The sequence below is a fragment of the Hippoglossus stenolepis genome, chromosome 2, assembly GCF_022539355.2.
Source record: "Hippoglossus stenolepis isolate QCI-W04-F060 chromosome 2, HSTE1.2, whole genome shotgun sequence".
Taxonomy (NCBI): Eukaryota; Metazoa; Chordata; class Actinopteri; order Pleuronectiformes; family Pleuronectidae; genus Hippoglossus; species Hippoglossus stenolepis.
In genome coordinates this window covers 13,077,747-13,091,205 of record NC_061484.1, presented here as the reverse complement: position 1 = coordinate 13,091,205, position 13,459 = coordinate 13,077,747, and the positions used below count along the sequence as shown (strand labels likewise).

Sequence of the window (13,459 nt, the reverse complement as noted above, 5' to 3'; positions counted from 1 at the left end):
ATTACCCAACCTGTGTCTGCTGCAGGAGGACCCAAGCCTCTGCCCTAAATTTTTCTAAGATTTAATTAATAAAATGTTTCTAGAATTAAACGATTTTATTGACCTCTGAAGATTACTACGTACAGTAGACAACTGTAACAGTAGGTTCCCAGAATGAACACTGCTTTTTTATAATAGCACAAAAAGGCTGGAGACCGCAATAAAACATTGAAGAAATCTGTCATGTTTTATAAATGCATCATGTTTGTTTTATGGATAATATTAAACCTTAATGTACTTTCCATCAGTGATGATACAGACAAACTATGAGTGGAGGCGAGTTGGAGAACTTATTACCTGTTGACCTTCTAACAAGTGGATGATTAAAACGAAAGAGAGCAGTGGAAATGGAGATGAAAGTGTTTCTGTCCAGACTGAATTCATTCAGGATGATGAATATGGAAATATCTGCAGGGCCACAGCCACTCAACTCCACTGAGACACCCAGTCATCACTGTAATTGGCTGTGGGTGGTAACAGCAGGGAAGTGTGTGTGTGTGTGTGTGTGTGTGTGTGTGTGTGTGTGTGTGTGTGTGTGTGTTGTAGTGACCCTCCACCCCTATCTCCATTCTCCCAGATGGGGTTGTCTTTGTTGTCTGACTGACCTGTCATGTCTGAGGGCCCGTGAGCTGATTGTGTCCCACCTCCATCCAGGTTTAGAGGCTTGGCCCCTTTCACTCACCCCACCCCCATCCCCACGGGGCTCCACCCTTCTCATCCACCTCCTCTCTTCCCTCTGTTTTCATATAGTAACACTATAAGGTCACAGTTACCCCGGTGTTGTGTAACACTCCTCTCATAGCTCACCCCCAAAACACACACAGACCTTGACACACTTCCTAACCCCAAAATATTAAGTGCACCTTCCTGTTTTCATTTTGATCTGCAGCTTATTTTTGGATCTGGGTTTTTAACTGTGTCTCCTTCTGCAACGCTGAAATGATTGACATTTTTTTATTCCAGCTTCTGATAATACGTGAATACTTCTGTAAATCCAATTTCTGTTGGTTTTGGGTTTGACAGAATATAAAGACATCAATTTACATGATGGGACATTGTGATGAGCATTTTTATCTGACAATTTTATCATCTGATTTATCTGACTAGCTCATCTCATTATTAATTAATCATTAATTGCTGTTCCATGCAGTGGTGCATCTATCTCTGCCGAGTAAATGAACAATTGATTAAAGAGCCTTAAAGACGACCTACTTTAAAATATAGAGGCTATAAATACAAAAAACGGTTACACATGCAAGTACATTTGATCAGAAATATCAACTCAACCCAAAGATGGAGTTAATTCAATTGTGACTGTTATTTTATTTTAAAAATAAATCTTCATGTACTCGTATGTTACTCATTACTACTCAGATGTAATCTTTCTTTCTTTCTTCCTTTTTTTGATGCCCTCAATAAACTTTAAAATTTGAACTGATACATTTTAAAACAAACTTTTTTCCATTTAATATGCTTTGCCAAACTCCTCCTGTGTCCCTGAAATGAAATGCAGTTTAAATTTGGATGAGTTTTCTCATAAAGCTAAGAAAATATGTGATCAAAGAATAAACAGTCTGACCTGCAGTTGGCTTTTAATTAATTCATTGAACTTGAACCATATTTTTGTTGACCTTTGACCTCGACGCTCACACACACGCACACACACGTTAACTCTCCTCTCTTCTCCTACAGAGCCTCTCCAGTCTTCGGTGAAGAGCTCCTGATCAGCTGTGGTTTCCTGCTCTGTAAAGGCCTGCTGTCTCGTATGGACCTGGTCTCCATCCAGCTCTCCTCCGGCCCTCGTCTCTTCTCCTTCCTCTCTCTGGCCTGGGGCTTCGTAGCGGACGTGGACATAGAGAGCGAAAAGTACCGTCACGTTGGAGCTGCCAGGTTCACTGTGGGCACGCTGGTGAGGCTGGCTTCTCTCCGCATCTACAAAGGTAAGCTGGCTTACCTGCCAGCCTCCAAGGACTGCAACACAGAGGGAGGTTTGAGAAACAACATGACGAAGCACTGCAACAATCAGGCTCCCTCTCTGAGTCCAGCCTCTCTGCTGCTGCGCCGCCAGTCAAGAGACTCTCCCTGTCAGAACACCCTTCACAACTCCTGCCACTCCAACAACTCCCTCAAAGTGCGGCAGGCGGAGAGCACGCCCCCCAGAAGCGCCACCAAAGGTCTCCCCAGCCCACCAGACTCCCGGCTGCTGCCCCTGGACCAGCCGCTGCCCAGTGACTGGGTGGTGGTCCAGGAGGAAGACTTTGTCCTCATGCTGGCCATATACCAGTCCCACCTGGCGGAGGACCTGATGGCAGCACCGAACGCCACCTTGGACGACGGCGTCATCCATCTTACCTACGTCACAGCGGGAATATCCCGCAGCGCTCTGCTGAGGCTCTTCCTAGCCATGGAGAAGGGCACACATCTGACTTCTAACTGTCCACATCTGGTGCACACCGAGGTGCAGGCGCTCAGGCTGGAGCCGTATACACCCAAAGGAATAATAACAGTAGATGGAGAAGTGGTGGAGTATGGGCCGATGCAAGCTGAAGTGCACAGAGGTCTGGCAAGATTAATCACTGGATGAACTGAAGAAACAAACACCACCAGCTTTTATCTTTGATATTAAAGGCTGATGATGTTTAATAGATCATTTTTACCATTTCAAATCAGAAATGGAAAAGGTGCAGGAGCAAATGGATGTTACACTCGTTCACTTTTATTCGCTACGTTCTCTGTCAGTGGTACGCAGAAAACAGGTACATCGTTTTTTAAAGAAAATACTTTGAAGTTTGATGGGATATTACAACAAACACGTGCTGTGTATGGAGACGCAAAGTGTCCAATATTAGATAAACAGTTGAATAAATGCAGATAAAAATATAATATATATATATACACTACCGTTCAAAAGTTTGGGGTCACCCAGACAATTTCGTGTTTTCCATGAAAACTCACACTTTTATTTATCAAATGAGTTGCAAAATGAATAGAAAATATAGTCAAGACATTGACAAGGTTAGAAATAATGATTTTTATTTGAAATATTAATTTTGTTCTTCAAACTTTGCTTTCGTCAAAGAATGCTCCATTTGCAGCAATTACAGCATTGCAGACCTTTGGCATTCTAGCTGTTAATGTGTTGAGGTAATCTGTAGAAATTTCACCCCACGCTTCCTGAAGCCCCTCCCACAAGTTGGATTGGCTTGATGGGCACTTCTTGCGTACCATACGGTCAAGCTGCTCCCACAACAGCTCAATGGGGTTGAGATCTGGTGACTGCGCTGGCCACTCCATTACAGACAGCATACCAGCTGCCTGCTTCTTCCCTAAATAGTTCTTGCATAATTTGGAGGTGTGCTTTGGGTCATTGTCCTGTTGTAGGAGGAAATTGGCTCCAATCAAGCGCTGTCCACAGGGTATGGCATGGCGTTGCAAAATGGAGTGATAGCCTTCTTTATTTAAAATCCCTTTTACCTTGTACAAATCTCCCACTTTACCAGCACCAAAGCAGCCCCAGACCATCACATTACCTCCACCATGCTTGACAGATGGCGTCAGGCACTCTTCCAGCATCTTTTCACCTGTTCTGTGTCTCACAAATGTTCTTCTGTGTGATCCAAACACCTCCAACTTTGATTCGTCTGTCCATAACACTTTTTCCAATCTTCCTCTGTCCAATGTCTGTGTTCTTTGCCCATATCAATCTTTTCTTTTTATTGGCCAGTCTCAGATATGGCTTTTCTTTGCCACTCTGCCTAGAAGGCCAGCATCCCGAGTCGCCTCTTCACTGTAGAAGCGTTGATACTGGCGTTTTGGGGTACCATTTAAAGAAGCTGCCAGTTGAGGACCTGTGAGGCGTCTATTTCTCAAACTAGAGACTCTAATCTACTTGTCTTCTTGCTGAGTTGACTGGGGCCTCCCACTTCTCTTTCTACTCTGGTTAGAGCCCGTTTGTGCTGTTCTCTGAAGGGAGTAGTACACACCGTTGTAGGAAATTTTCAGTTTCTTCGCAATTTCTCGCATGGAATAGCCTTCATTTCTAAGAACAAGAATAGACTGGCGAGTTTCACATGAAAGTTCTCTTTTTCTGGCCATTTTGAGAGTATAATCGAACCCACAAATGTGATGCTCCAGATACTCAACTAGCTCAAAGGAAGGCCAGTTGTATAGCTTCTCTCACCAGCAAAACAGTTTTCAGCTGTGCTAACATAATTGCACAAGGGTTTTCAAGGGTTTTCTAATCATCCATTAGTCTTCTAAGGCGATTAGCAAACACAATGTAGCATTAGAACACTGGAGTGATAGTTGTTGGAAATGGGCCTCTATACACCTATGTAGATATTTCATTAAAAACCAGACGTTTCCACCTAGAATAGTCATTTACCACATTAACAATGTATAGAGTGTATTTCTGATTAATTTAATGTTATCTTCATTGAAAAAAACAGTGCTTTTCTTTGAAAAATAAGGAAATTTCTAAGTGACCCCAAACTTTTGAACGGTAGTGTGTATATATATATATAGTATGCGCTACTTTACAATAAGAGGTTTTATTGCAGGATTTTATTTTTTTGGCAAAAATAAGTTTTAATTTCACAACGCAAATTACTGTTTCAATGCTTTTACTGTGAAAAGAAAAAGTATGATTATTTCACTATTTAATTGAAATCTTTTATTTAACATTGAACACTTTGGGGTCTCCATAGCGACAGTTGAGCGTACTGTCGGAGATAATGTCAGCCTCAGACACAAACACGTTTCATCATCATCATGATGAAGTGTTTATCCTCCGCAGTAATAAATCCAGCCACGTCTTTAGCCTCCAGTTTCTCATGTTGTCTATTACTGCATGGTACGTTTCTTCTGTCCTGAATCCACATCTCAGCTTGAATTGCGGCATCTTATGCAACAGAAAATGATTGAATTTATACCTTCATGGATCCTTGGCACTATGATGGAGACTATGTTTTTGTGTGTGTATGTGTAGTTATTGTGTGGTAGTGCAGATGTCCTCATGGAGCCGTTACCCTGGTTTGAACTGAGGTGATCAGGCATTGTGACTGTTTCTGAGACGATGGTGCTGCTGAGTCATGTGGAGGAAGGTGAAAAAAGCAAATGGCATCATATATCATAACTATTTATATTTTATTATATTTTATTTATTTCCTCATATTAAGACTGTATGAGATGGTCTCAGCATGAACTGACACAGTTTCAGATTTGTTGCCTTAAAAGCTGCATTCAGGAATCTCCAGGAAGGATTTCTTTTTTGCATCACCAGCTTGTTCCACCCTGACTGTTGCATTGTGAGCGACATGAAGCCGCTGCCGCTCGGCCACCACGTAGCTATCATGGTCACTGACGCACAACGATTACTGGGACAGTTTCGCCCAAGAATCATCCACTTGTTGGATCCTTAGATAGTCGGGAATGGGAGGATGCGTTTGAAGGAGCCTTAAAAATGGAACAGCCTGTGAAGCCATCTGGCTTCACTGCTATGGTCTTGTTAGATTTGTCCTTGTTTCATAAACAAACCACAGTGACAGAACAGATCTGCATCCGTCAGACCACTTTTATATTTCCATTTCATTCTGTGGTCTAAAGTCTCCAGAGTGCTGCACAAACACAGGCACAGTGAAACAAATGTGACCAGTGGGACGTCAACACATTCAAAGGGTCAGTTCACCATTCACCACAAAATACCATTGACCACCTCACTGGAGATTGGACAGACATCTCACAGCCGGATATCAAAGCTGCTCGAATAAAACCAAAACCATATACTGCACGACTAGATAACTGGAGAGGAAAAAGAAAGAAGTGGGTGAACTGAGCCTTTAATCCAGCTTCTCATTGTAATCACATGGTTCATTTTATCACCAGCAACCACTTCATGGGCACTAATGTAAGAAATCACTGAAGTGACGTCGACACAAATAAGAAAGTGATGCTCTGAATGAGGACGAGCTGAACGTCACTGATGATGATGTGATCATGTTCTGGTGGCGGCAGCTCTGGTCCTGGTCTGAAATGTTTTACTGCCTCCTATCCCTCCATCCATACCACTCTTCTTCTTATTCTTCCCCTGCTGCTTTCCTCCATCCATCATCCTTCTCTCATCTGCTGCTTTAAGAGCACTGCAGTGCAGAGCAGTCCTACCACACCGGTGCTTTTCAGACACTAACACACACACAAAGAGGCTTTCCCTGTGGGGGTTTTGTTGATGAACATCACCAAGGTGTCCTTACCATTGAGCTTTACACATTGAGGAACTGATGACTAATATTTAAAAGCAAAGACAGATTTTTAAATGTTTTTAATCCAAATCAAACAATTTTCGTGGTTTATTTTTAATTAAATCCAAAAATATCCAATCTGGACACTAGTTTGTTATACATGCTGCTATTAGGAGCTAAATGTATTCATGTCTTAAACAGTGGGGGGGTTGGGGTGGAAGTTTAGAAGGGGGGGGGTATCCGCCTGTTAAATGCTGCATGAGGTCGACAGCGTGGTTCTCCTGACAGGGCGTCCTCATTCTTAACACTAGAAATCATTTAGGAGCTTGACCAAAAGAAGAGAACCAAGGGTCTCACACGCACACGTGCGGGCACGCACGCACGCATGCACGCACGCACACGCACCGCACACACACACACGGTAGCAGCAACTGTAACATCAGGAAATCTGATGTAAAATAACCATTTGCTGGTGGAAATGATCGCTGTCACTTTCCATGTGAACAGTAAGAGAGGAGAAGGCTACATGGCTGCAGTTAAAATGCAATGATTTTCATGTCTCGTGTTTTAATGCCACGACTATGTTTGACACTGTAAACAACAGAATAATGAAAAGACCAAAACCTCAAAAAATGTTCTTCTTTTAATACTTTTTCTTTGATGTTTGCACAGTGTAAGTGTGTTGCCCCTTCAACCGATTAACTAGTTTAGTTTAACAACAGCTTGTGACAACAGCTGAGTATGGACAAGCACATGAGATGGAACACTACTTGAAAACATGCGTGTTACACGTCGTCGTTTTATAGGACAAATGTGGTTTGTAGCAACAAAAGTTCGAAGTTTCTCCTGCTGTGATTGTTGCATAAGACAAAAATAGAACCATAAAGATGGAAGATTTTTAAACTCAAGAGAAAGATATTTTTTTCCATTTACACCACAGAGTGCTACAGACCATTTATCACTTTTTTTTTAGTCTATGCAAAGATTTCAGTTTGGTCTGTTTTAACTATTTCATGTGCCTTGACTGTGCTGCCTCCTGGTGGTTTGAACACGGTGGTGCTTTCACTGATTCATCAAGTGCAACCAGCTGAATTTCTTTTATATCAGCTCATCAGTTTTGTCACCAACATTTTTTGAAAAACTTTGAGATGGAAGAGACAAGAGTTGAATGAATAGAAAGTGTCGTCAGGTCAGATAATAAATGAAACTCATCAGAGTGTGGTTTCTGTGTGATTGACAGTCAGGTCGTCCAACTTTCATCAAACTAATAAAAGATGATGATGAAGGAGCTGACGTTCTTCTGACCACACCCACGACTGACTGTTGATTTGCTGTTCGTCTTTACCTGCTGCATCAAAACTGTTGTCGTTTTGTGTTTACATGTTTATGGGGAAGGGAAGAATGTTTTTTTTCCTTGCACACTGAATATTGAATGGTTCTTTATTCAAAGAGAGATCTATTTTTCCATTTTGACAAATGTCTGTAATTTTCGATCATCAAATCGAACTTTCTGCTGGAGTGTACTTGATTGAAAAATGAAATAAACAATGACAAACAAACCCGAGTGAGATTCGGTTCATGAAAATGAGGTTGAGTTATTTTATCAGTTTTTGGATTTGATGCTTTTTGTCCACATTTTATGAGCATTTATATCCTAATGTTCAACCCACTGAACTGTTGTAGGTCTAATCATTTAGGCCAAATGCAGGATAATGTTTCAACGGACTAAAAAGTCAATAAACCCATTTAACTTTTGAGAGCATTTTTTCTTCAGTGAATTGTGAACCTGGGTCGAATAGAGGAGACAATGTGCATCAAATTAGATCCACTTTAAAACAGAAAAGATATCAAGCAGACAATGCATCCTATGACACAGACTTGTTTCCTGAAAGCAGAGTTGGTCTGGTGTTAAACATGAAAACTGCTTTACTAACTTTACTGTCGGGTTGTTAAAGAATGACAGAGGAAAATCTGATCTGATTAGACTCATCAGTCTCTTATGGTGCCTGAATCCCCCCCAACAAGATCCCTGAATCATTTTGCTCCAATATTAAAGTTTGTGGAAATGGGTTTCGTGGTTTTATCATAATGGTGCCAACAAACACACACACAGGGCAGAAAACCAAACCTTGGTGTATAGGTAAATATGTTTAAAAGGCACATTTCCTTGAAAAATGTTACTAAAATCTAAGTGAAAGATGGTTTGTTCGGGACTATTTTCATCTGTGGATTAATACACATTTTGCTGCTCTCGTGAGAAATGTGAATGCAGCCTAAACTGTGTTTTGGCTCGAGTCAAAATAAAGTGTAGTGTCCACATTGATCACAGTAAAAGAACATCAGGTTTTGGCTCGACAGATATTTGTTTGTATGTTGGATTCATTTTTGGGATTTGACAAGAAAACATAATTCAAAAAAATAAAGATATATACCACCTCGTCACTTCTCGTCATTGTGATGAAAAGCTGCCGTCTATACAAGTACTGAATGAGAATAGAAAAGAGCCACAATGTCTCTATGGTGCTGCTTGCAAAGTTTAATACATCACTATACAGTTGTTTGAACTCAACAAAATGAAACCATTAAAAAAAATGAAAGAAATAATAAGTACAATACACACTCAGCATTTTGTACATATATGCCCCAAGCATCCACATGACTTGTTAGAACTCAAGTTTGTGTTAAATATATATACTGTATGTATTTATATATTTCAATATAATCATGACGTCTGTACAGAGGGAATCAGGCTACAAATCTTTTTTTCTATATATATCAAGAACAGGCCACTGTGGAAATGTAGACATCGTACAGTCAAGTCTTGTGTGTAGCCCATTCAAAAGGCTTAAAGCAACATGTTACATGCTTTGGCTGTAAAACAAACTTCTCGCAATAATAATAATAATAATAATAATAATGATATTAATAATAGTTTAATTCTGAATAATATACACACACACAGAAAATTGTACATAGCATCATGTGCTTGATATCTTGTCGGATTTTTGCTTTTCGAGATCTCGCGCAATAGCTTGACATTTTTCTCTTTGTGTGACAGTTGATGAATGAAATGAACGAGTGAAAGACCGAGCAGTTACGTCACCTCTACACTCCTGGAGGAGCAGAGTGTTGTTTTTTTTCCAGAACACCGTCAATGCGGCTCTTACTTTCTACCCGAGATCTGACCAGTGACAACACCTTCCTCTGAGAATTGTGAAGGGGACGTTTTACAAACAGCAGCGCGCGTGTGTGTGTGTGTATGGGGAGAAAAAAAATTGAGTAAAGCAAACAAGGCTACATGCTACAGCTACAGCAGCCAGTGAAGACGGCGGCACATTCTCCCTCTGTAGCGTTAAAGGCAGCGGAGAAACAGGGATGGTTTGGTAAAATCTAAGAAGAGGACAAAATGTCATGGATGCCCAATTACCACGTCTGATACAGGAATACCAATATTCAGAGAGGAAAAGAGAAACAATTCATGGAAGACAAAGCAAAACAATTGACCCCTCTTTTTTTTTTTTTCTTAGTTAAACGCAGCAACTCTTGGCTCATAGCTTTCATCCTCTCCCATCACTCACAGCTTCAGATCAGCACAGTGTGCCCACTCACTCAGAAGCCTAATGCTCTCATTTGGCCTTCGCGCTGAAATTGTCGTTTTCCAACAATAACCAAAAAATCAAGCAGGTTAATTATGAACAAACCCTCAGAATCACACTGTATGAGGCGGGTATCACGATGTCATTAAACTCTGCATGTGCAATCTGAAGAGGAACATCAGAATAGATCGCTCGTGTTAAAGAACTGATAAAAGTGGGAAACTGATCACAGATCTGCACTTTTAAAAAGGAGGAAAACACTGGAGCAGGGTTTTAGTGGTTTTTACCATGTGGTTCTGTCTGTGTAGGTTAATGCCTAAACTACGACACAAGCAGCTCTGTACACAATGGTCTGAGATCATTAAGAACATTTCAAGTAAGGCAACATGTTGACATGAGATGACGGAATGGACGCTGAATGTTTTTTTGAATTTTTTATTTAGTCTTTAAATTGCTTCATTTGCAGTGACGTCACCTTTGTCACAAAGAAGAGGAGCATCATGGGTAAAGCTCCACTTTGAAACAGTCCAGCCTCTGTGAGTGTAACAACCTTGAACATATCGAAACACCAAAAAACAGATTCCATCTTAGTGAACAGCTTTGCTTAACTCTAGAGGAAGTAAATGTTACTGTTGTATGTTGAGGCGGCAGCTGAGTTTAAGGGGAATTTGGGGATTTTCCAACCTGGGCTCTATGTTTATAAATGTGTGTGTGTGTAAATGTGTGTGTGCAACAGTGGCTACAACAGAACCTTATGGGGTAAATGCGCCAATCCAATGAATGTCCACTAACAATAACTTTGCTAAGAGTCCGGCAACGTTACACACATCTCACTCAATGAGACGTCTCACTCCAAGTCACGCGAGACTTGGGTTGTTACAGGAAGACAGAGGTGGAAACTTGAGGAAGGGGGAGAGTTGGAGAGATGAGTTTGGATATTACAGAGAGAAACTATTATGACTGAATCTTTTTCTGATGCGCACAATCTCCATGAAGCATTTGTCTCCAATGGTCGTCTCTACTTGTTTGAGCCGGAGAACATGGACAGAGAGCTCATGCTAATTGAAGAGCGAATGGGGGGGGTAGGCAAAATGAAGAGGAGGGACAATGAGCTGCCTCACGGTTTACATGTATAAGGTTACCACACTCTTAGCAAAGATCCCTTTATTAGTGGAAAAAAGAAAATCGCTATTAGTGAACATTTTGTGAAATGTCGCAGGTGAGATTACATTATAGCCAGTGCCAATGTGACGTGGCAGCTGGCGATCTAAAGAACTGATTCTAAAAGTTTTTGCAAGTACCCCTCATTTACCCACCCACATTTATAAACATCGGGCTCTGGTTGAAAGATACCAGGATTCCCCTGTAAGCTTTAATTAGAGCACAAACACGTTCACACGCAGCCACTTCCCTGTCGCCCTGCACCTGACCGGCTCCTCTACACACCAAACAGCTGCAGCAGTCTGACCTCCAGAGGGGATTCGTATGTAAACTTTGTCACTCGATGTTCGCCGCGTGGTTCTGTGCGAGAGTGATTGGCGAAGGAAAGTACCAGCAAGTGTGGTGGACGAAGTGGTGAAGCTGTTGTGGTTGGCAGTTTTACTGACATTCAGTACGTTCTACTTGAATACGTGTGTTTGTGTGAATAGAGAAATTTGGCAGAAAGCGTACAACCAGTGAATTCTACTAAAAAAAAAAAGGAACCCTCTCGGTCAGTGTATTTATACGTCACCTCTTGCACACCAAATTGTCCATTTGTTGGTTGTAGTGCAGGATGGTTCAGTAATAATATCAGAAGTGCTACAGAGAGCCGCAGTGAGCCCAACAGCCAGGAGAGCTGGGATTTGCAGTTTTTCAGTGCAACCTAGCCGATCACCAGTCTGCTTAATATTTCCCAGGCTGAGTGGTTATCCGTCAAGTCCCCGCCCATATGGTAGGTGCTTGGAAGAGGCTTGGTGAAGGAGGGGGGTGGTAGAGGGTTCATGGCACTGATATTCCATCTCATTTAGTCCATTTTGCATCCACACCACTGCCACTGAAGTCAAAGTCCTGCTGAGGCTGAGAGAAACTTTGATCGCCTCCAGTAAAAGCTCTGTGTTTTTACCTGCGTCCATAAAAAGATGAGGGCTTCTATGAGACAGGGTAGCTCCACCCATCTTTATCCATTCCACTCATCTGCAGGGATACTGAGGGAAAACAAACATTATCATCAAGTTGCATCCAAACCAAAAATCCTGATCAAAGATGCTCCCCTCCTTCAGTCGCGGCTCGATCGAGAGGGTTTATGGGGAAAAAAAAGGTTCAACCTTGTGGAGTTGGGGCAGCAGGAGCAGTACAGACTTAGAAATGGAGGTAAAGGTCAAAAATGTGGGCAGTGCTGGGGGCACAGTGCAGCTCTGGACAGGAGTACAGGAGATTGAAAATTGTAAACTCCCCCCAGAGAAGTAATGGATCCTCCTCTACAGCTTGAGGCAGATGAAAAGTTAGAAGAGATGGAGGAAGAAAAGAGCGGGAAGCAGTGCAGAGGTGTCGGGGAACAGCGAGGAGGCACTTACTTGTCCTCTGTGTGCTCAGGGATGCCGGCAGCGACCATCGCAGCTCGGTACTGCAGCAGCACACCTCGGACGCTCTTCACAAACCCCTTAGAGAGTGGGAAGAGTGGAAAGCCGATGTCCGGGTAGCCGCTGCCTTCTGGGAGGAAACTCCGGTAGCTCTTTCTCCTTTTCTTTGGTCGTACCACTGGCTGGCTTACTGTGGAGACTACGCCTCCTCCGCTAACCGTGATAGAACCTGATTCTGATGTCCCACCACGTACAGGGCCAGGAACTGTGGAGGGGGCCCTGCTTTCACCACACAGAGAGGCGTTACCCTGGCTGCTGTCACAGTCTGAGATCTGGCTCAGCTCTTGCTGAGAGGCTGCTGTGGTGGAGGGACTGAGCCCTGAATCCTCCAGCTCCTCCTCCATAATACTGGTAACTCCTCCTCCTGTGATCCCCTCCTCACCAGGCTTACTGGGGCTGCTGTGGGCCACCACCAGGGGCCCTGATCCCAGGGGCAGCTGCTCGTCAAGAGGCTCCACTGATGGCGGTCGGTCTTTAGAATGTGAAGCCCTGTAGGACATGTGTGCTGCATGGCCCCTCTCAGCGGCTTCGCTCAGCTCGAGCCACGTCTCCAGACGGTGGACGAGGCGCCAGCCGTTACAGACAAAGTGCTCCTGGATTTCCTGTTTGAAAACCTCCACAGGATGCTGCAGAAGTTGCATCATAGACTGGACCATCTTGATCAGGGCCATCTCATTGTAACAGCGGCTGTTCTCATACCCTTCCTGAAGACCTCGGTCACTGTCGAAGCCAGCCTCGTTATAGTAAGGCTCATTCACCAGGATAAGGCCTGCAGGGAAAATACACATGTACGAGCACAGATGAAAGATCAACACCTGTCGATTAATGTGTCAAACATGGCAGAGCTGAAAACCACAAGAGTAAAAGACAAAAGTCAAGGATTTTGATTTCATTTTGTGTAAAAGGTGTTTAAAATGTGCCATATCAATAAAGCTGCCTAGGCTTGCCTGTACAGATTTCAGATATA

The 13,459-nt window shown here is 42.6% G+C and overlaps 2 protein-coding genes across 3 annotated transcripts in view; one reads left to right on the top strand and one right to left on the bottom strand.

The window, feature by feature from the left end:
* Positions 1 to 2,980, top strand: part of LOC118122090 (sphingosine kinase 1) — a 32,289-nt gene extending 29,309 nt beyond the window's left edge. Inside the window, exon 5 of the mRNA XM_035178550.2 lies at positions 1,732 to 2,980. Coding sequence (XP_035034441.2) covers positions 1,732 to 2,623 — 892 coding nt within the window. The 3' untranslated portion in view covers positions 2,624 to 2,980. The remainder of the gene's footprint in view (positions 1 to 1,731) is intronic.
* A 5,811-nt stretch (positions 2,981 to 8,791) lies between these two features.
* Positions 8,792 to 13,459, bottom strand: part of ube2o (ubiquitin-conjugating enzyme E2O) — a 34,308-nt gene continuing 29,640 nt past the window's right edge. Inside the window, exons 22-23 of one of the 2 annotated variants that reach the window (XM_035183543.2) lie at positions 12,427 to 13,261; positions 8,792 to 12,057 (exon numbers count right to left, since the gene is read on the bottom strand). In XM_035183543.2, coding sequence (XP_035039434.1) covers positions 12,030 to 12,057; positions 12,427 to 13,261 — 863 coding nt within the window. In that variant the 3' untranslated portion in view covers positions 8,792 to 12,029. Of the gene's footprint in view, positions 13,262 to 13,459 lie in introns of both variants that reach the window. The other variant, XM_035183552.2, reaches the window with a different exon arrangement.